Genomic DNA, 20,193 nt, shown 5'->3' with positions numbered 1-20,193 from the left:
TACTACTGCTATTAGTTGTGAAAATGTGTGGCACTGAATTGTCCCTACAATTTACCTGAAAGTTATTTCTTGATATTTAATTAAAGTTTTTATTTCAAAAAGATTGCAAGGTTAACATTAATTCAATGTACCTACAAGATGAATAGAATGAAACTTTACTGTTCATAATACAGCACAACCTTCTCATTGTTAGTGGTAACCAATTAGAGATCTTTGACCTTTTTTGTTGAAAAAAGTAGTTCTTTATACAGGTTTATTGATGTCAGTGCCAAAAGAGGTCTTGCTTATGGCTATATTGGGCCCCATCTACACTGCTATATAATCCAGTTTGTGAATACAGATTAACTGCATTGAACAGGATTATATAGCAATGTAGATCCAGGCCTAGATGGCACTGAAAGGAGATCAGTTTATGGTACTAGTCATGATGGTTTTATAGAAACTCCAGACTCAAGAGACATCATGCCCTTCAATGCAAGTTGTTGCAATGGGATTGCCTTTATGTCCGCCTTTAGAAAGCAACATGATGTCAATGTGAAAATAAGAATGCTAGATTAGATTAATTTCATATGCCTGGGCTTGTTGTTGACTTCCATGAATTATCCATGGGAGGCATGAAGATTCAGATGAGAAAATGAACTAGAAACCCTCCAAATCAGTCTGTTTTCTGAACAGTCACTTCAAGGTCCAAACTAATGCTTATGATTGATGCAAACACTTAACATAATCTTAGCTGAATAATGAATTGCCTTTTCTCTCTGCTTCAAAAAAGTCACAGCTTGATTAGGTCTCCCACTTCTTCCTTAACAAATATCTGATAAGTGAGATTTGAGCTGTGTGTGTTTTTTCAAAGGGCTCACAGGTGTTCTCCCATCTGAAGCATGAATGCTGTGCTAAAGAAATAATCCTTAAAACACAATACTTATCCATAACCAGCAATGCAAGAAAACAAATAACAGGAATAGGAGAGCATAAGTGCAGGAAAGAGAGGCTTGTTGTTATATAACCTACATTATCAACTGCATATACAGAGGGGGATGGTAGGGAAGATTATTTTATCATAACATTTTGAATGTTATTCATGTGGAATAGAAAATGAAAGTCCTGGACCTGGTATAGTTACTATATCACCTATGACTATCCAATAAGTCATGTCAGTATTGAAGTAGTGACTTGTTTATTGTGTAACAAAAGCTGGCATTACTAATAGATTGTTGCTGTAATTTGGCTGTCACTTTCCTGTGGTTTTGATAAAGTAAACCACTGCAACTTGCTCATTGTGTGGTGTGCTAATGCACACATGAAACTCTTTACTAAACGACATGACGGAATCAATAATTATGAAATAGCTACTTGATGGTTAGTTTTATTTGAAATTTTTTGACTTTGGTATAATTCATTTTATTCAGCGCACCTTTAGGTACATCTTCAAGTTCACAATAAAAGTCACTAGAAATATTAAATCTGATTGTTCAGTAGTCTTCCAATGTCTGTTCATACCACGAGTAAAAAGACATATGCTCTGACAATATCAAAATATGCGAAGTTTAAAATTGGGGTATTTTAATCTGTAACCTGGGATTACATCTGCCTATAAGAACAAAAGATGAGTTAGAATAATGCTGACATAATCTCAGATACTTTTCCCCCCAGTTGTACAATGTTTCTCCTCAGAGACTTGGTTAGTACCAAAGCTGATTTTATTTTGGTGCCAAATTAAACGTGGTTCTTCATTCAAATGTTGGGACCCAGTGACCATGATCTGACCTACTGGATTGTTGATTTATCTAGATTGCTAGATTTAAAACTGTCTCATATTGGGGGGTTTTTTTCATTATTTGATATAGTTTTACTATCTGAGAGTTCACCCTGAGAGCTCTAGGTTTATGGCAGGATAACTATTTTTAAAAGGAGCAATTACTAAAGACAGAAGAATGTATTTAGGTCAGTAACCCATACATAGAAACACTCTGCATGTATCCTATGAACATCTTCACTCAACCAAGAAGCGGTAGTAAAAACCAGACATTATATGATAATGAATTTCAGAATAGAAAGAATTCAGACTAACAGAGAGACTTTTGATCAGGGCATATAACCTTAGCAGATGGGCAGGACAACATTCCCAACCAGTTAACAGTGAAGTGAGATCCTACAAACATTGAAATTAAATATACCCGCCACAGATATGCAGTTTCCTTATAGATTGTCACATGTGGTTTAGGATAACTGCATCCAAAACATGGCTATAGCTGGGGACTGGAAAAAAGAAAACCTGAGAGACAAATGCCAAAAAGCAAAAATAACCACCAACCCGAGAAAACCAGGCAACAATACTTATAGACTAGAAATTCTCAAACCATGCACAATAGTGAAATTAGTATATGTGGATGCTGTCTGATATGCATGTTACTAAAAATTTATTGTACAATCCAGTTTTGAGTAAACAATGTGCATAAAACCACAATGATATATGCTTATGTAATAAATAAGTGCAGCAGTATCATGCACATACAAGTGCACAGGTTTAATGTAATCCAAAATAGTGAGACATCCTGCAGAAATGTTGTTATTTGCCATCCAACCAACTTTGATTTGTGGCAACCTTATAAATGAGAGACCCTCAGGTCAACATCTGCCCTGCTGAGATCTTGAAAATCCAGAGACATGGTTGAAGCAATCCACATCTAGTGCAGTTTTCTTCTGTTACCGCCTTCCACAATACCAAACATTATCATCTTTTCCAGTGAGTCACATCATTATGTCCAAAGTACAACAGCCTCAGGTTAGTCATCTTTCCTTCATGTTTCCCATGCTCATGTTCACTGTTCGAGAATAAAGTAACAATTAAGAATTTATTTCATATGGTCAGTGTTAGAAAATGGTTTTCATGAATATTGTTTTAATATAGCAATGATGTGAAAACTCAATATGCTTTAAACAACAATTAAAAATTACTAATGGCTTTGTAAAACTTTGCCATCTCCTGATGGTTTTGTTGTTGTGCTGTTAATTCTCTTACTTTTAGCTGTTTCTTTGTTTGCTTGCTCTTGCTGCTAATTCTGAACACTGGAGATAACAGAAGAATTAAAGAACAGAACATCAGTAAGGACAAAAAAGTTAAAAGTAAAGGGAGACTAATCTATTTGAGGGGATAGTATCCCCAGATTAGACAACAGGATGGTAGAGTTCAAGGATAGGAAACATCATTCATCAGATGTTGAACAGTAGCTCCCAGCATCCATTGCCATTAGTTATTCTGATTAGGGCTGATTGAAATAATAATAATAATAATAATAATAATAATAATAATAATAATAATAATAATAAATTTATTTATACCCCACCCTCTCTTCCAAAAGGGACTCGGGGCATTTAACATTAAAGATCATTTGGAAGTCCAACTGTTCCTCAGCCCTAGGATAGTGGCTGGAGTGGCAGACCAGAGCCTTCATTCAAATTTCTAAGGAGAAGTCAATATATAATTTTAAAAGAAAGATTAAGGCCATCCTGCACTTCTGGTGCATCCTATTTGCAAATATGTGCCATGGTAATCAGTGTTGGTTTATATCTGCAAAAATAAAATCCATTATCCTACTAATAAAAGCATTTCAAGTACCCTAGCAGAACCTGAAATAGAAAGACTATGGCAACTGTTCTGGAGGTCAGACTAACTCTTGTTATTTCATTGAAAAGTAGTAATTGAGATTCTTTACATAATCACCAATTATGTTCTGATCCACTGTAAAACGTATACTTCCAAGTATGGGAATCCTAACCTCTTACAGTCTGTAACTGTGCACTTGGGATGCAATAGTTTTAAAAGCAGTACTTACAAAGGAGTACTGTTCAGTATCTATATATACTATATTGACTGCTGAAATGAGAGAGGAGAAATAGAGACCATCTTAATTTCAGAAGTCAATTTCATTATAACTGGTTCCTAGAGGACAGTATAAAAAAGTGGCTTAGAAGAATTTTGCTTTCGGAAAGCTCTTAGTCCTTAGCCATTTAATGAGATAAGGTGACACTATGATTCCACCTTAACTTCCCTGGCTGTATCCTATGCAATCCTGGAATTTGCAGTTTAAGCACTATAGTTCACTGCTTGAGAATTTTAAATAACCATCCCTAAAGTGAGAATCCCAAGATTCTATATAATGTTGCCAAGACAGTTACATTGGAATCATAATAGTACGAGTGTATTATTATCATGTGAAAGAGTTCCGGGTATATATTTTGGATGATGGACATGCTGCTATTTCAGGTTTCCACATATGCGGATCACTATATCACTGTACTATATCACTTGAATTGACTGGCTTGACCTTGAAGGAGCTGGGGGTGGCGACCACCAACAGGGAGTTCTGGCGTGGGCTGGTCCATGAGGTCACGAAGAGCTGGAAGCGACTGAACGAATAAACAACAATATCACTGTATAGCAGAGCATCATTATATAAATACTTAATTACACACCCCCTTAATGGTAGAAGAAAATGATTTCTGGCATCCTCCACAGGTGGATTAAACAAAGCCATCTTTTGTATGTAGAAGCACAGAGACAGAGCAACAACATAATTACTTGAAGACTCAAAAAGCTTACACTGTTGAATTTAATACAGGTGTATTGATGATTTTGGGAAAGCTACTATAAAATCCTACTATGTACCAGTTCTCAGTCCTTAACTGATGAATTATACAAAAACCTCTTTCCCAAAAGGACTACAGTGAAATTTAAACATGAAAATCAAAGTGATGGAAAGGGGAAAGTTCAAAGCTCTTACTAAATTGTGTTCTTCATATGATCTGGATTTTATTTCCCATCAGCCCCAAAGGTCAAGGTTATTGCAGAGTTTTTTATCCAAAACCTCTGGAGATCACTAGGTTGAAATCATGTAGAGTTTTCTAATCCACATGTTCCTTTATATTAGTTGTTATTCTACACAAATAGAAAATACTAATGGCAATCCTGTCCTCTGTTATTGGGATAGTGTTCATTTTCCATTCCACAAACACCTTTCATTTTAATAGCTGTGGTGGTTAAAGTACTAGCCTGGTGATATAACTGGGGCAGCATACAGGAAGCACACAACTCCCATGTTGCACCAGCTCCACTGGTTACTAGCTAGCTACCAAGCACAATTCAAAGTGCTGGCTTTGGCCTATAAAGCCCTAAATGGCCCCGGCCCAATCTACCTGTCAGAACGCATCTCCCTCTATGAACCATCGCGGAGATTAAGATCTTCCAGGGAGGTGATCCCGCCACCGTCAGAGGCACGATTGGTGGGGACGAGAGAAAAGGCTTTCTCAGTGATTGCTTCTCAGCTATAGAACTCCCTCTCTGGTGAGATTAGCTCAACTCCTCCCTCCTGTTCTTCAGAAAAATGGTAAAAACTTGACTTTGGGATTAATCCTTTGGGACAGTGCAGTAAGGCAACATTAGGTAACTTCACCCTACTGACCAGATTCGGTATGGCTAATCTGAGATGGTTTTTATACAACTGATTTTAAAAGTGGAGATAACCGATTTTAGTACTTATGTAGTTATGGTTTATTTATGCTCTGGCACTGAATGTTTGCCGTATATATGTTGTGCTCCACCCTGAGTCCCCTTTGGGTGAGAAGGGTGGAATATAAATGTTTTAAATAAATAAATATGCCAGTTCCAGTCTCCACTGAGCTGTGAAGCTCATTGGATGACTTTGGGCTATTCTCTCTCAGCTGGACCGACCTTACAGGTAAATTGGTGGAAAGTGTTATAAAGGATAAAATTGTCAACTATATAGGAAGTCAAAACCCTGGTGGAAAAGTGTCAACATGGCTTCTGCAAAGGTAAGTCTTGTCTCACTAACCTTTTAGACTTTTTTTGAAAATGTTAATAAACAGGAGTGATCCAGTATTAGTTATCTACTTGGCCTTCCAAAGGATTGGCGTTTACCAAAGGATCCCATAACTCCCAGCTACCTTAGCTGTCATGGAATTAGAGGAGATGTCTTATGAATTGAAAACTGGCTAAAGAACAGAAAACAAATGAGAAAGAAATTGTCAATTCTCACAGTGTGGCTATTGGGGTCCTTCAAAGAACTTTACTAAATCCAGTGTGTTTTAACTTATTCATAAGCAGTCTGGAGGTGGGGGCCAAGTAGTGAGGTAGACAGATTACTGATGGCCTTGAATGATTGTGGATGGTGCGAACAAAGACGGGTTGGATACATTTATGAGGATGGAGCAATAGATGGCTTCTCTAAGTAGAATGGTTTTATGGCACCTTGGTATTGGAGGTAGTGCACCTCTATGAACTGATGAGGAACACAAAATGGAAGATGCTATTTGGTGGGTTGCCAAGGCCAATGAGACTAGCCACTGTGAGAACAGAATATTAGCCTAGATATGCCTTTGGCATGATAAAATAGAACAAAATTGTATATATTTAATTAGAGCATTAATTAGCTAATGGTGTTATTTTAGAAAAATGTAGTCTTGGGGAAAGTCAGTACAAAAGCTTGGGTCATGTAGAAGTGAAGATTTTGGTAGATGGATGTTATATGGTTGGCTATTTGTTTAAGCAGATTCTCCCTTCTGTACAAGCACAATCTCAGGTCTTCTGCACAAATGAAAGGCTATGCCTTGTTGGTAAGTGTCGATATAAATTAAGGTGGGAAATTTCAAGCCATGTTGCAGAACCAAATCACAGGACTGTTGTGTTTCAAAAGCAAATCATTTTTGGCATGCTTGCTTCTCTGTTCAGACATGTGTCCTCCCTGGAAAACAGCTAAAGGTTATTTTTCTAAAAATGCCTAAATCAATCCAACAAAATACGAACAATCTTTTTTAAATCCTGAGCTTACTTACCAGTTCTCAAAGAGAGAAAGCAAGAGAGAGAGCTGTAGGACTCTAGTTCTACAACATGGGTAGAAAGAAAGTACAAAAAAGAAAAACAGCAAAGGTCTGTTGCACCTATTTTTTTCCTCGCTCTAGGGATCTCTCCATTTAGCTTAATGAATAACATTTTACAATAGCTCTTGAATTTGGATTCATCTCACCACTCATTTCCTCTTACCTACCAGCTTTCATCCACCTGAGCCAGCCTGGTTGCCTTGGTAATTCCTGTTGCTTAGTTACCAGAGCTAGGGATGCCCCATTTCCACTGAATTATGGCAGAAGTTGTTTTCATGGAGATTTGCGGATGGCGGGACACAAGTAAAAATAGATGCAAGCATACTACTTTCATTAGGATTTTAAAAATAAAAATAAGCATAACTACCACATTAAATCTGAAACTTGGCTTTAAAACACGGGTCCACAAGTTACATGGCCCAAGACAACTCTTTTCCATGAGATGCTGTTATCCAGGGATGAGGATACTATGGACCACATGCTCCATACAGCCTCCAAGGTTGGCCTACTAGTAAACATGCATGTTCTCACTGGATCAACCAACTGGATAAAAACCTTTTGTTTGAAAAAAGTGTCTACTCATCTTGATGCAAATAGGAAGACTTAAATATATGTCAAAAATATGTCAAATAGAGGGTGGGTTCTTTAAAGCAATATAAATGTGAAAATTCATGGTCTTAGGACATGCAGCAGGTGAGGTCTACCAGGGTCTCATAGGGGCTGATTCCTCCTTCTCTCAATTGCCCACTCCTGCTATAATCTCACCAAGGTCTCTGTTGTCTTTTATTTTAAAGACTAAATCAGTGTTTCTCAACCTGTGGGTCCCCAGATGTTTTGGCCTTCAACCCCCAGAAACACAACAGCTGGTACACTGGCTGGGATTTCTGAGAGTTGTAGTCCAAAACACCTGGGGACCCACAGGTTGAGAACCACTGGACTAGATGGATCTTGAAAATAAGCAAAAATGTCTGGACAGGTTCAATGGGAATTAGGATGATGGTTTTAGAAATGATTCTTGATGTGAAAAAGATGGGAAAATAACACTTTAAGTGGACCTTGAGGTGCAGAAGGAATCCTAGAAGTTTGGAATAAATTGGAATAATGGATCGACTTTATCTAGAAATTGATATGGGAACTCATTATCCAGCAATAGGTAGGTGTCTGTGTCAGTAAGCTAGCCTCTCTAGGCCTCTCCAACTGCCAGGATTTAGTAAAGATTGCAGTTATTTGCTCCATCCCGGACTGTATATTTTCCCTGGCAAGTCTCATGCATATGTGCATATGACAATGCCTTTTCTTTCCTTAGTCACCTCTAACAATAATGATGTGCCTAAAGGGCCTATTTCAGTGATCTGTGGGTCTGTAAATGTTTTAACACCCCCTTCTCTGATTATCCTGGTTTTGAATAGCCACCAAACTGATCTTCAGGTTGAACATGATGTTTTTCTTACACAGCCACACATCACCTTACCAACATGGTTTATTTTGATATCTGAATCTGATGGTAAAGCACTTTTGGAGGAAAACTGAAGCTCTCTCCAAGTTGTGACAATGATCAAAACAATTGTTATTCCTATAGTCGAGGAAAAATGATCTCAGACAGCAATGACATCCACCAAGTCCATTAAGTTCTCTGCCTTCAAACCAAGTGGCAATGGGAACAGGATAGCAGGCATTCCTGGAGTAGCTCACATGGTTCAGGTCCTCCACTAACTAGAATACAGGCCTCAAATGAGATTGGAATTTTCATACAGATAATGTGTATAATTCATGTATAATCAAATATTCAATAGGAAATTATCTATATTAAATATTGGTAGAGATGTTGTGGAGACAGATTTTTATGTTCATGCAATTCTGAAACTTTGTGTGAGTCAAAGGGTATCACTTTGCAATAGGCTTTATTTTTAATTGTATTGGTTCATTCTCTCCCAGCTACATCTCTCTTACAAATTATGAAGAATGTGGCAAGGAATGAAAACATTTAAAGGTTGATAAATGAATAGATAAAGCAAAGTCTCTACAAAAATGGCCAAAATACACAATTATATTATGGCATATCCAACTTCTTGGCAAATAGTCTCTGTATGCAGTGCTATTCAAGGTGGACCAGTGCCAATCCATGGAAAATTGGCTGCTTGTCCATGACAGGTTTCCAGAAAAGAAAGAAAAAATAAGTAATTGCTGATGAGCTAAATATGGTATCATGACACATTGGGGGGCGCGGCATCAGTCCCCAACATGAAATAGCCTGAGATGCACCGGTTTTATTTAAATATTACTGTCCCCAGTTGCAGTTACTACAGAGGGTTTCAAAATGATGGACACAATTTCAAAGCAGTATATTTCATGATGGCAACATGTTACAGTTACACAAAAAATCACAAGTGGTTTAATGAGCTATCAAGTTTTAGTAACCATTTTGAGTCAGAAACAAATCTTTCAAAATAACTGCAAATTGAGAATATCTCATTAGGCCTTATGTTGCTGGGTCTCAATCCTGCAAATGACTGAGGCTAGGGACTGTTTGTGTAATGGGAAAGGCATCCAGTGGTAATATTTGAAACTCTATGTTCCACCCTTTCAAGTTGTATCAGTTTCATTCATGAGCTGTTTATGGTTACACAGAGATAGTGATTTCAAATTGGGTCCATCTTTTTGATACATTCCGTATATTGACTGACAAGCAGCTGGAAGAAAACATGAGAAATTCAGACATTGTGCTCAACTTTTGTTTTAGACTATTTGGGAGCAAAATGTTAAGTAAATGTCTGATTTGCTGCTAACAGCAAGAGCATGAGATTGAATTCCATATATTAAATATAGTGCTCATTAAACCTTATTTTACCTAGTCTCACAGTACCTTTGAAAGGCATGAGAGCAGTCACAAGACTTCCCTTGGTCTAGGACGCTGGGAGCTTTCAAGTTACACAGCTTGCAAGTTAAACTTCTTCAGGTGGAATGGAAAAGTAGCTAAGTCTCAGGTATATAGAGGGCAAAATTAGTTACAAATATAAACATTACAACATGTGAGCTAAGAATTTTCAACACACTTTAACACATTTAACTTTTTCTGCATTGTGCTCTTGGTCACCTTTAGAAAGGGGGCCTTACATTACAAGAGCCTCATACTATATCGTTCATCCACCATGTAATGGATCAAATATGATTTGAACTGATTCATCATCATACATATCTACTAATAGTAACCTCTGTCCTTTAAGTCATGGCTCCTATTGTAGATGGAACTGTATTATCCATATAGAAGAGGGAGATATCCACAGGCTTGTAATGTACCCTGAAGCTGGAGAAAATTAAAAATCCTTTATGGAGAACCTTAGTTGGGATGTGGGGCAAGCAAGAACAGCCCAATGGGGACAGAGCAAAACAAGAAGCCATGAAAAATGACTGATGGTTGGAAGAGGGGAAAGGGGCATGACTGGCTGGCTGAAACAGTCAACAGGACTATTCCATATTACAGTATTTCACCCACCCATGTCCAAAATTCAAGCATGAGCGCCATCGCTTTGGTCAAAAAAATAGAACCTCTTCACATACATATATATGGGAGTTACCAGCAGACTCAAATACTGATTTTGCTGAAATCCAAAGATAGATAGATGGATGGATGGATAGATAGATGATTGATGATAGATAAATAGATAGATAGATAGATAGATAGATAGATAGATAGATAGATAGATAGATAGATAGATAGATAGATAGATAGGAAATGGCCCAATAAGACTGAGCATGTTCAACAACCATGTAATGCTGACTGGCATTTAAAATGGAAATGACAAACCAGGAAGGAGGGGTGAAACAGACTGGAGTGAATCATAGAAGCACTTCGTGAACAACAAAGTGCCCCTGCTCTTTAATCGTATTTTTGAACAAATTATCTCCTGTTAATCGGGGCCAAGAGTCTGTTCACAAGTTGCACAGCATAACATTATGTCAATATAGGTAAACTGCAGTTCTCCAATAAAACCTCTGTGCAATCAACTACATCATAAGCAATACAACTCTTCACTTGTCCAGTTGACCCAATTCCCCATCCACGATTAAGGGCCACGTTTAGAGTAGCTCCTAGACAGAGCAGCCACTTGCTCGGGTTTGTGCAACCCAAAATAGAATATCACCCTTTCACAACCTCTGAGAAAACAAAACTGCTTATGTAACAACCGTTATGCCAGTTCAAGGCCGTAACATATTTCTGCTCATAAGGCCAATCTCTTTTGGTTCACCTACTTTTCTCTTAAGTTTAAAGGTCCTTTGACACTGGAGGCCATTATGTCATTCTTTCCTATCTGAACATATTCTATGTGTCTTGTTGACCTTTCTGCTAACTGGTTGTGCGGGGGAATTAGCTAAGCCTGTCTGGAAATATTTGTAACCCAGTAGGCCAATTTTTATTTAGACACATTTGGGATAAAAAACATTCCACCTCACTCAGTTAACGTCAGCCATAGCACATAACTTCATAATTCATTTCATTTTTTAAAATTACATACTTTAAAGCATTAATGCCTAAAGATTTTTTTCTATGTAACTTGAAAGCATCTAGATTTGTAGTACAACTTGGTCCAATGTTTTGTTTGCTTTTTGCTTTATTTCATCTCTTATTCCAACATCCCTCCCAAGACTCTTGGTGGATACAGATTATCATTTACCACAAGCTGGCAATTTGTTAACAAAAATAGGAACATTGAAAGCTGCCTGATACTGAGTCAGACCATTGGTCCATCTAGCCCAGTATTGTCAACTCTGACTGGCAGCGGCTCTCCAGCATTTTGGCAGAAGTCTTTCCTTGCCATACCTGGAGATCCCTGGTATTTCCTGGTGGTCTTCCATCCAAATACTAACCAGGCGCTGCTTAGTTTCCAAAATCAGACAAGATTGGTGTGTTCAGGGAGGTATGGTAGAACTGGAACCTCCTCTTGATAGCATATGGTCCAATTTTTAGTCTTCAAAAAAAAAAAAGGATTTTCTGCATCCACAGTTGAACACAAGTGAGCTGTTCTTCATATGGCTGTAAAATGTGGTGAGGTTACAAAGAAGCCATCCTATGCTAAATGGCTTTCTGTATCCACCCCCAGTTGCAAAGAAAAGAGCAGCCTAATCTCATGCAAATAGTTCCATATCCTAAATATTTAAATTATTGACCAACTGGGGACTGTCAAAATCAAAGACCTCCGTTCAACATTTCTTTTTTATTTGCCAAAAGATAAATGCATACTAAGATTTCTGGGCCATAGGTCAACAACAATGCTACATGATTTGCAGATAGAACTGGGTTCCCAGCACCTATACCCAAGAAGGATCTTTGGTTGCAAGATTTCAAAAGGCCATGGTCAGTCAGAGCACAGACTGGACTGACCAGGGGTCTGACTCAGCTTCATATTTTATGATCAACAATTAAGAACTGAATGCCCATGCCCGTGTTTTGAAGGTGCTGTGCAAGAAGACTAGGGGGTTCAAGGAGAAGTGGTGAGAGGATAGATGCTAATTCATAAGGAAAACACTGATCTTTGCAAATGTAATGTTTCATCAAACATATTAACCATAAAATATTTCACTGCCAAGGAATTACATCTGTAGCAAAAACAGAACGCAGAATATTGCATGCCATACATAGGCCTGTTACGGGCCCTTAGCAACAACTGCTGAAAATGGAATATCCATATTCAAGAGCAGTGTATCTCTGAATACCAGGTAGAAAACTATTGCCTTTGTGCCCTGCATCTGGGAGACTATGCTGGACTGGATGAGCCCTTCGGTCTGATCTATTAGGTTTCTATGCTCTTCTGTATCCAATATCTCTTTCCATTTCCTTTCATCTCCTCTTTATTTAAGAATGATGTGATTGATGCATATTGGCTTTCCAAGGGAGAGCATGTTTTATTTTTTCTTTCAGGTTGCATATTGATCTACAAGCATAACCTATCCTGTGTTTCAGGACTATCACCATGCTGCCAGAGCTAGCCACGTAAGTTCCCTGCCTCACCAAAGGTCTCAGCGTGGACATTATGTGGATGACAACCCAGTAGTCCACTTCTTCAAGAGCATTGTAAGTTTGCCTGCCATTTTAGTCATTTTGGGCTGTAAAGAAAATCCACTCCTTTTTAAAAAAGTACAATAATTACTTGATGGCACCCAAAGGTCAGTTATATAGCAGAATAGAATACTGATAAGATAAACTAATATTGTGTATACTATTTCCTTTTGAAAAATCCACAGTTTCCTATACAAATGTAAAAAATATATTTTCCAGAATCGATTGAATTCCCATTAATGGAAGGGTTATTTCTAGTATCTTAAGGGAATATCTGGATCCTTCCCCTCCAAGACTTATGAGAGTGGATCTTATATGCATATTAGAGTGACACAGCACCAACTGTCCCAATTTGGCTAGGAAAATGTAATCCTCTCTCCACCCTTTTTTTCCAGGTACAGTAGAGTCTCACTTATCCAACATAAATGGGCCGGTAGAATGTTGGATAAGCGAATATGTTGGATAATAAGGAGGGATTAAGAAAATGCCTATTAAACATCAAAATAGGTTATGATTTTACAAATTAAGCACCAAAACGTCATGTTATACAACAAATTTGACAGAAAAAGTAGTTCATTACACATTAATGCTATGTAGTAATTACTGTATTTACTGCGTTGGATAATCCAGAATGTTGGATAAGTGAGACTCTACTGTACATTTAAAATGCCAGTTTGTCTATTCCTTTTCCCCTTTGTCTTCAGTTTACTTTGATTGCTGCTAGCTGAGTTGAAACTACAAATTTGTACTGAGCAGAGAGAGTGGAGAAGGAAAGGGATTTTGCTCTTCTTAGGGTGCATCCAGACAGCCTCTTTATTGCGGGAGTGCCCGCAATTAAAAAGGGACCATCCAGATGACATTCTAGGGAAACACGAATTAATTCGCCACAAACCAGGAAAACCCTGGTTTGTAGCAAATTAATTTGATAGCCCATTAGACACACAACTTTCTGAAAGGCCCAAGTCTAATGGGTTATGGCCTGTGTGGACAGGCCCACGGGGAGTCCTGGGACTTCCCTGCGGCCTGTCCAGACACCCATACCTCACCTTATAGGCTCCTTGCACCCAGAAGGTACGAGATTTCCCCATCAAACCCCTTAAAAATGGGGGGAAACAATCAAAATAACTTACCAGCCTTCATTAGGCCTTATAGCACAGTCCCTGGGATGTACCATTATGCGAGAAAAACCAAGGGGGAGGCAGGAGCGATTCCCCCCCCCCCAGGTTTTCACGCATAATGGTACATTCCAGGGACTGTGCTGTGCGGCCTAATGGAGGCTGATAAGTTATTTTTACTGTTTTCTGCTGTTTTTAAGGGATTTTGGGAGAGGTGGGGGCTGTCTCCCTGTTCTCTCGGTAGGTACCGGGAAAACATGTAGACAGCACTCACAGAAAGTGTGGGCTTTTGGGGTTGTGTGCAGACTAAAGTTCGCCCCAACCCAGGTTTTTTAAACTCAGGTTGAAGCAGATTTTACCGCTGTCTGAAACTGCCATTAGTTGGCCAAGGGCAGCCCCACGAAAACTTTTGTGTTCTTCCTCATTAATAACTTTGTCCATCTTGAGCATATTCTGATCTTGTTTGTTCAGATGTGTCTTGATTTTAATCTGTGACATGTTGGAGGATATATTGGCACTAGACTAGAACCAATATTATTATTAAGGCAGCTTGGAAGAAAGTTGTACTGAACTCCTGTCTTTAAGGCTGGTCAATAAATCATGCAGTTTCAATTACGGGACTTTAAAAACTTGTTTGATTTACAGCACCATCTATTTCCAGCCTACCTTTAAAGAAACCAATCTGTTACCTTTGTTTGATTTGAATTTAATATTGTGCTCTTGTTTTCCCATATTAGGATTATAAAATAGCCTTTACTTTCAAAGATTATGTTTTGAAGCAATTTCCCAAACAAGCAAAACTGGGAGGGAAAAATAGAAGCTAGTTATGATTGTGCACTTGAGAATTGATTTTTCAGGAGCGGAAGAAAGTCTCAATTTTTAAAAAATTGGCCAGCTTTAATACTAACAGAAGCATGTGAAGAATTTCAATTTAGGAAGAAGAATTGTGAATTCTCAGCCAGAGAGAATTTCTGGTGCCTCACCAAACTACAATGCCATGGTAATTAAAGTGGACCTAAAATGCTCTAATTATGTAGGGAGACAGGACTCCAATTTCATGATATCCCAATCTAGCCAAGTTATTCTGGCATTACAGGCAAAAAATGCAACAACCCAAGCCCCCTATTTCTGAAATTGAAAAGAAAATAGAATATGACACCAATCAACTGCCTAGACAAGAAATTTTTGCAAGGGGAAATACTTGCCTCAATTCCATAAAACATTACCAAAGAAAAGAAATATAAACTTTGAGATAATGTATTCTGGCGAAATCTCTTTTCACATCAGCTCTACAGTAAACATTACTGACATGAACATTTATATGAATCTCCCTGAGAATTGATATAGGATAACGGTAAGTTGTGGCTCACATGGTGTGAAAAGTTGAGAGTCCTTTTTGTCCACAAAGATTACATAGTCAAAAGATATAAACGGTGTATAAAAGACTGAGCTGTTAAAAATGTAAATTTACCAGACACTCATAAATGCTGAGACTCCCTTGTTTGTCAAGCTGCCTTCAATTTTTGACAGTCCTATTAAAAGATTTCCTCCTGAATGTTTTACACGTCTGATAAACTGTTTCTAGTTTGTGAACTGCTTTGTAAATCCCTTAGGCTCATCCCATAAGCCAGAGTAAAGAGCTACATAAGCAGGGAGCTGTCTGAAAATTTTGCTATTCATAATAGATCATTCCCCTGCCACCTTTTAAGTATCTGAAAAGTGGAAGAGCGGAAAATCCAACCAATAAAGAACATTTTAAAAGTAGCCTAAGACAGTACATTGTAAGCTTACAATGGCCTGTCTTAGGCTACTTTTAAGAGGCATTACTAGAGATACATGATAACTGCTGAAAGCAGCAAGCGCCTATATTTTGTCTTCCTATTTTTACTTCTTGCTCTACTTAATTGGTTGCTACCTGCGCTTGCAAAGGAAACCAAAACCAAGTGGATAGAAAATAGCTCATATGCTTTGTTTTGCTACACACCATCAAAGGGAAGAGAATATGATGTAAGGGTGCTAACATAGTTCTCCCAGCATCCTTTCCTGAGGAACTAATAAATTGGGCTAGGTTCTGTAATAAATTTACCCATAAGATCTAGATTAAAATGAGAGAAATCCACTTAGCAACATTCTTCTGGGAACTAGAATATACAGCAGTCTGAGTTTGCATATCAAAAAGGCTCTATGAATAATGAGAATCATACAGTTGATCCTCTTCATTATAATCATTTTCATTCTGAGGAATCTTAACAGGATTTGAAGATCACACTAGATATCAAATGAGATCTTTTCCTCAAGAAATGTGCTGGAATATCTTTCGGGATATTTTCGAATAATAAAGAGCAAAGAGAAATTCTTAATGAAATCTGAAACAAATAAGGTTCAGTAAAAAAAAACACCTTTACAATTTTTGGGACATTATCACATTCACTTAATTTCTAGCATCCAGCATGTATAATCACATATGTAGCAAAATAGTATTATCCACACACAGGAGAGAGACCCTAGAAGTTTGTTTTCTCTGTAAACATTGAATTCTGTAGAATCTTGCAGCACATCGGTAAGATTATTACTTAAGAATAAACTCAGTTCAACTCATATGTATAGGATCTGGCTATACATTCAGTGATAATTGTGGGATTTTAAAGGGTAGTAATACCTACATAAAGGCTGATCAGATTCATTTGCTATAATGCTGATTGTACAGGGTAGAAGACAGTAAAAGATAGACCTGAGGGAGGTGAAATGGCACAGAGTAGCTAGAATCATCTTCAGCATTTTGTCTCAGACAGGCCCAACTAAAAACATTTGGCTGCCTAAAATGGAAAGTGCAGACCCCTCCTTCTGCCCACAGAAAGCACCTGAAATGGCCATTATCACGCCATTTAGTTTTTTAAAATACTAATGCAGTTCTCTGGCCACTTGTCATTTATGTAGTCAAAAGATCATCACTTACCAAGAACTAGAAAAGTGGAAGAACCTTAAAATTTACAGTAGAAAATAGAAGAGGAGAAAACACCTTGTGGTAGGGGAGAACCAAGCATCCTCAATAAGGACTGAACATGTTCAGTGGAGACAGAATATTGCTTAACTGCTAGAATTGAGTGGGACTGGAGGCACTAGAAAATAGAATATCCTCAAAAAAGGAACAGGCTCTCTGGAATGCAATGTTGTTTAGAATAATACATTCTGAAGATATAGTCTAATACCTAATTTCCTCTTTAGGTGTCACCCAGGTCAACTCCCCCCATGCAGGCAAAGGTAAGTCTCATGTGGACATTTGTCATGGATTCATGTTAGAGGTCCCAAGTGTACTGAGCAATGGCCTCCTTACTTGGAATTACAGTAGAGTCTCACTTATCCAACATAAACGGGCCAGCAGAACGTTGGATAAGCGAATATGTTGGATAATAAGGAGGGATTAGGGAAAAGCCTATTAAACATCAAATTAGGTTATGATTTTACAAATTAAGCACCAAAACATGGTGTTATACAACAAATTTAACAGAAAAAGTAGTTCAATATGCAGTAATGCTAAGTAGTAATTACTGTATTTGCGAATTTAGCACCAAAATATCACGATGTATTGAAAACATTGACTACAAAAATGCGTTGGATAATCCAGAACGTTGGATAAGCGAGTGTTGGATAAGTGAGACTCTACTGTACTTCCTTTTCCCATAATATTGCAAATGTTACTTACACAACACCTTTTTTATGCATACCACTGTTTCAAAGCAGCTGCATGTTGATAAGCATTAAGGCCTTTCTCTTCTGGCTGAGTGGTTCTTCATTTTCTTAGTGAGATTTCCTCTGGCTTTAAACTAAAAGGAGGGCAAAGCTTTGATGTTTCTCATCATCTAGCCTCAGAGCCGGCCCTAGGTATTTTTCAAGTGTAGATGAACAGAATTTTGGCATCCCCCCCCCCCCAAACCAATCACTAAAAAAAAAAAGCATTGGATAAGCAAAAATGTTGGATAATAAGGAGGGATTAAGGAAAAGCCTATTAAACATCAAATTACATTAAGATTTTACAAATTAAGCACCAAAACATCATGTTTTACAAGAAATCAACAGGAAAAGCAGTCTCAACTGCGCCCCCGTATGTTTTGCACCCCAAGCAACCGCTTAATTCGCCTCATTGTTGGACTGGCTCTGTCTAGCCTCCTGAACATTATGAGAGTAGCCACAGATATATTACCCCAAGAATAAAAAATGCACAATATTTCTTTTTAAAAAGATATCTATATATTGTATATGCTCAAGTATAAGCCAACCTGAATATAAGCCGAGGCACTTAATTTTACCACAAAAAAACTGGGAAAACTTATAAATGAGGGTGGGAAATGCAGCACCTATTGGTAATTTTCAAAAATAAAAATAGATACCAATAAAATCACATTAATTGAGGTGCCAGTAGGTTAAATGTTTTTGAATACAGTAGAGTCTCACTTATCCAAGCCTCGCTTATCCAAGCCTCTGGATAATCCAAGCCATTTTTGTAGTCAATGTTTTCAATATATCGTGATATTTTGGTGCTAAAGTCGTAAATACAGTAATTACAACATAACATTACTGCATATTGAACTACTTTTTCTGTCAAATTTGTTGTATAACATGATGTTTTGGTACTTAATTTGTAAAATCATAACCTAATTTGATGTTTAATAGGCTTTTCCTTAATCCCTCCTTATTATCCAACATATTCGCTTATCCAAGCTTCTGCCGTTCCGTTTAGCTTGGATAAGTGAGACTCTACTGTATTTACATAAAACTGGAATTTAAGATAATAATAAAACTTTAATAAGTTAAGACAGTCCAACTCTGATTACCTAAATACTCAAGTATAAGCCGGCCCAAATGTAAGCCAGCCAGGACCCTCACTTGAATATAAGCTGAGGGGGGTTTTTTCAACCCTAAAAAGGGCTGAAGAACTCGACTTATACTTGAGTATATACAGTGTGTGTGTGTGTGTGTGTATGTATATGTATAGATAGATAGATAGATAGATAGATAGATAGATAGATAGATAGATAGATAGATAGGATTACTATAAAAAAGAGGCATGCAGAACATCTTGATCAAGTTAAGTGTGAGAGAGTAACCCGCATGCCTCCTTAGTCTACACCCTTAGTGTTATTGACTGGCAACGTCAAGGTCCCAGCTATACTGTCTTCCTGCTCTTATCTTTAAACCAAACTCAGATAGGACAGCTCTTCAAAAAGAAGGCATCCCCAAACATAATGTTGTCATCTGACAATTCTTTCATATTGGGGATTATTTTCAAAAATAGGACACATTGTAAGGGTCATTTATAAGAGGCCATAATTGCCTGCTACCAGAAGTTAAAAACTACTTTCCCAATTTCTAAACAGCTCCATACACCCTCAGATTAGGAAGACTTGTTCTACTTTTTCTTCTACTGCTTTTTAGTCTTTCCTCGGCTTCCAGGGACAGCTGTTCATCTCAGCAGGTTGCTGCCTGCATTGCTTCTTCACACTCCACCTCCTCCTTCAAACAGTCAAAGCTCTGTACCTTGTGGTATAGCTCATTTCTCTATCCTAGAAGCTTCTTTCTCCAACTCTGAGAACCTAAATTTATATTAGACCCACATGTTGCATGGTTATACGTCATACAAATGGAGCAAGGGAAATTGTCATTGCTGGGCAGGAAAGGCATGTGAAAATAAATGTGATTCTAAGTGGCATTTTACAACCCGACACTGTTTCCTCCCCTTGAAAGTCAGTAGGGGAGAATATTCCAAATGGTAAGTGGCACTACTGAAACATTTGATTTGTAAAGTTAGGCAACAGCATTCCTGTTATGGAACAGTGAGAGTCAACTGGCCACATGTATGGAAGAAGCTATATATCTAATACCTTGGCCCTAAGGGATTCACAGATCAACAAGATAACCACAGAAATGGCTTGGTGCCTAATAGGAAGACAGCACAGTGATCTACTGAGCATTTCCTTTGGCGAGATAGGGGGAATAAATAAAGTATTATTACTACATTATAAAGTTTTTATTATTCCAGTTGCTGCCTTCTGCACTAACTATAGATTCCAAATCAGGCATCAAGGTCAGCCCAACAAAAACATGCATTATGATAGTCTATAATGTCAT

At 37.8% G+C, this 20,193-nt stretch overlaps 1 protein-coding gene and 1 long non-coding RNA gene across 4 annotated transcripts in view; one reads left to right on the top strand and one right to left on the bottom strand.

Moving 5' to 3' along the window:
* Window positions 1-20,193, top strand: part of mbp (myelin basic protein) — a 156,799-nt gene that overhangs the window by 124,799 nt on the left and 11,807 nt on the right. For 2 of the 3 annotated variants that reach the window (XM_008108755.3, XM_008108754.3), the window contains exons 5-7: window positions 9,750-9,881; window positions 12,857-12,967; window positions 17,293-17,328. In XM_008108755.3, the coding sequence (XP_008106962.1) occupies window positions 9,750-9,881; window positions 12,857-12,967; window positions 17,293-17,328 (279 nt within the window). The remainder of the gene's footprint in view (window positions 1-9,749; window positions 9,882-12,856; window positions 12,968-17,292; window positions 17,329-20,193) is intronic. The other variant, XM_008108756.3, reaches the window with a different exon arrangement.
* LOC134298950 (uncharacterized) lies at window positions 2,504-11,859 on the bottom strand. The gene is made up of 3 exons (XR_010006082.1): window positions 11,717-11,859; window positions 3,023-3,069; window positions 2,504-2,825 (listed from the first exon to the last, which is right to left on the bottom strand). It is a non-coding gene; the product is annotated as an uncharacterized LOC134298950 (long non-coding RNA).

The sequence above is a fragment of the Anolis carolinensis genome, chromosome 4, assembly GCF_035594765.1.
Source record: "Anolis carolinensis isolate JA03-04 chromosome 4, rAnoCar3.1.pri, whole genome shotgun sequence".
Taxonomy (NCBI): domain Eukaryota; kingdom Metazoa; phylum Chordata; class Lepidosauria; order Squamata; family Dactyloidae; genus Anolis; species Anolis carolinensis.
Note: the sequence above shows the minus strand (reverse complement) of the source record. Positions and strands in the feature narration are given on the sequence as shown.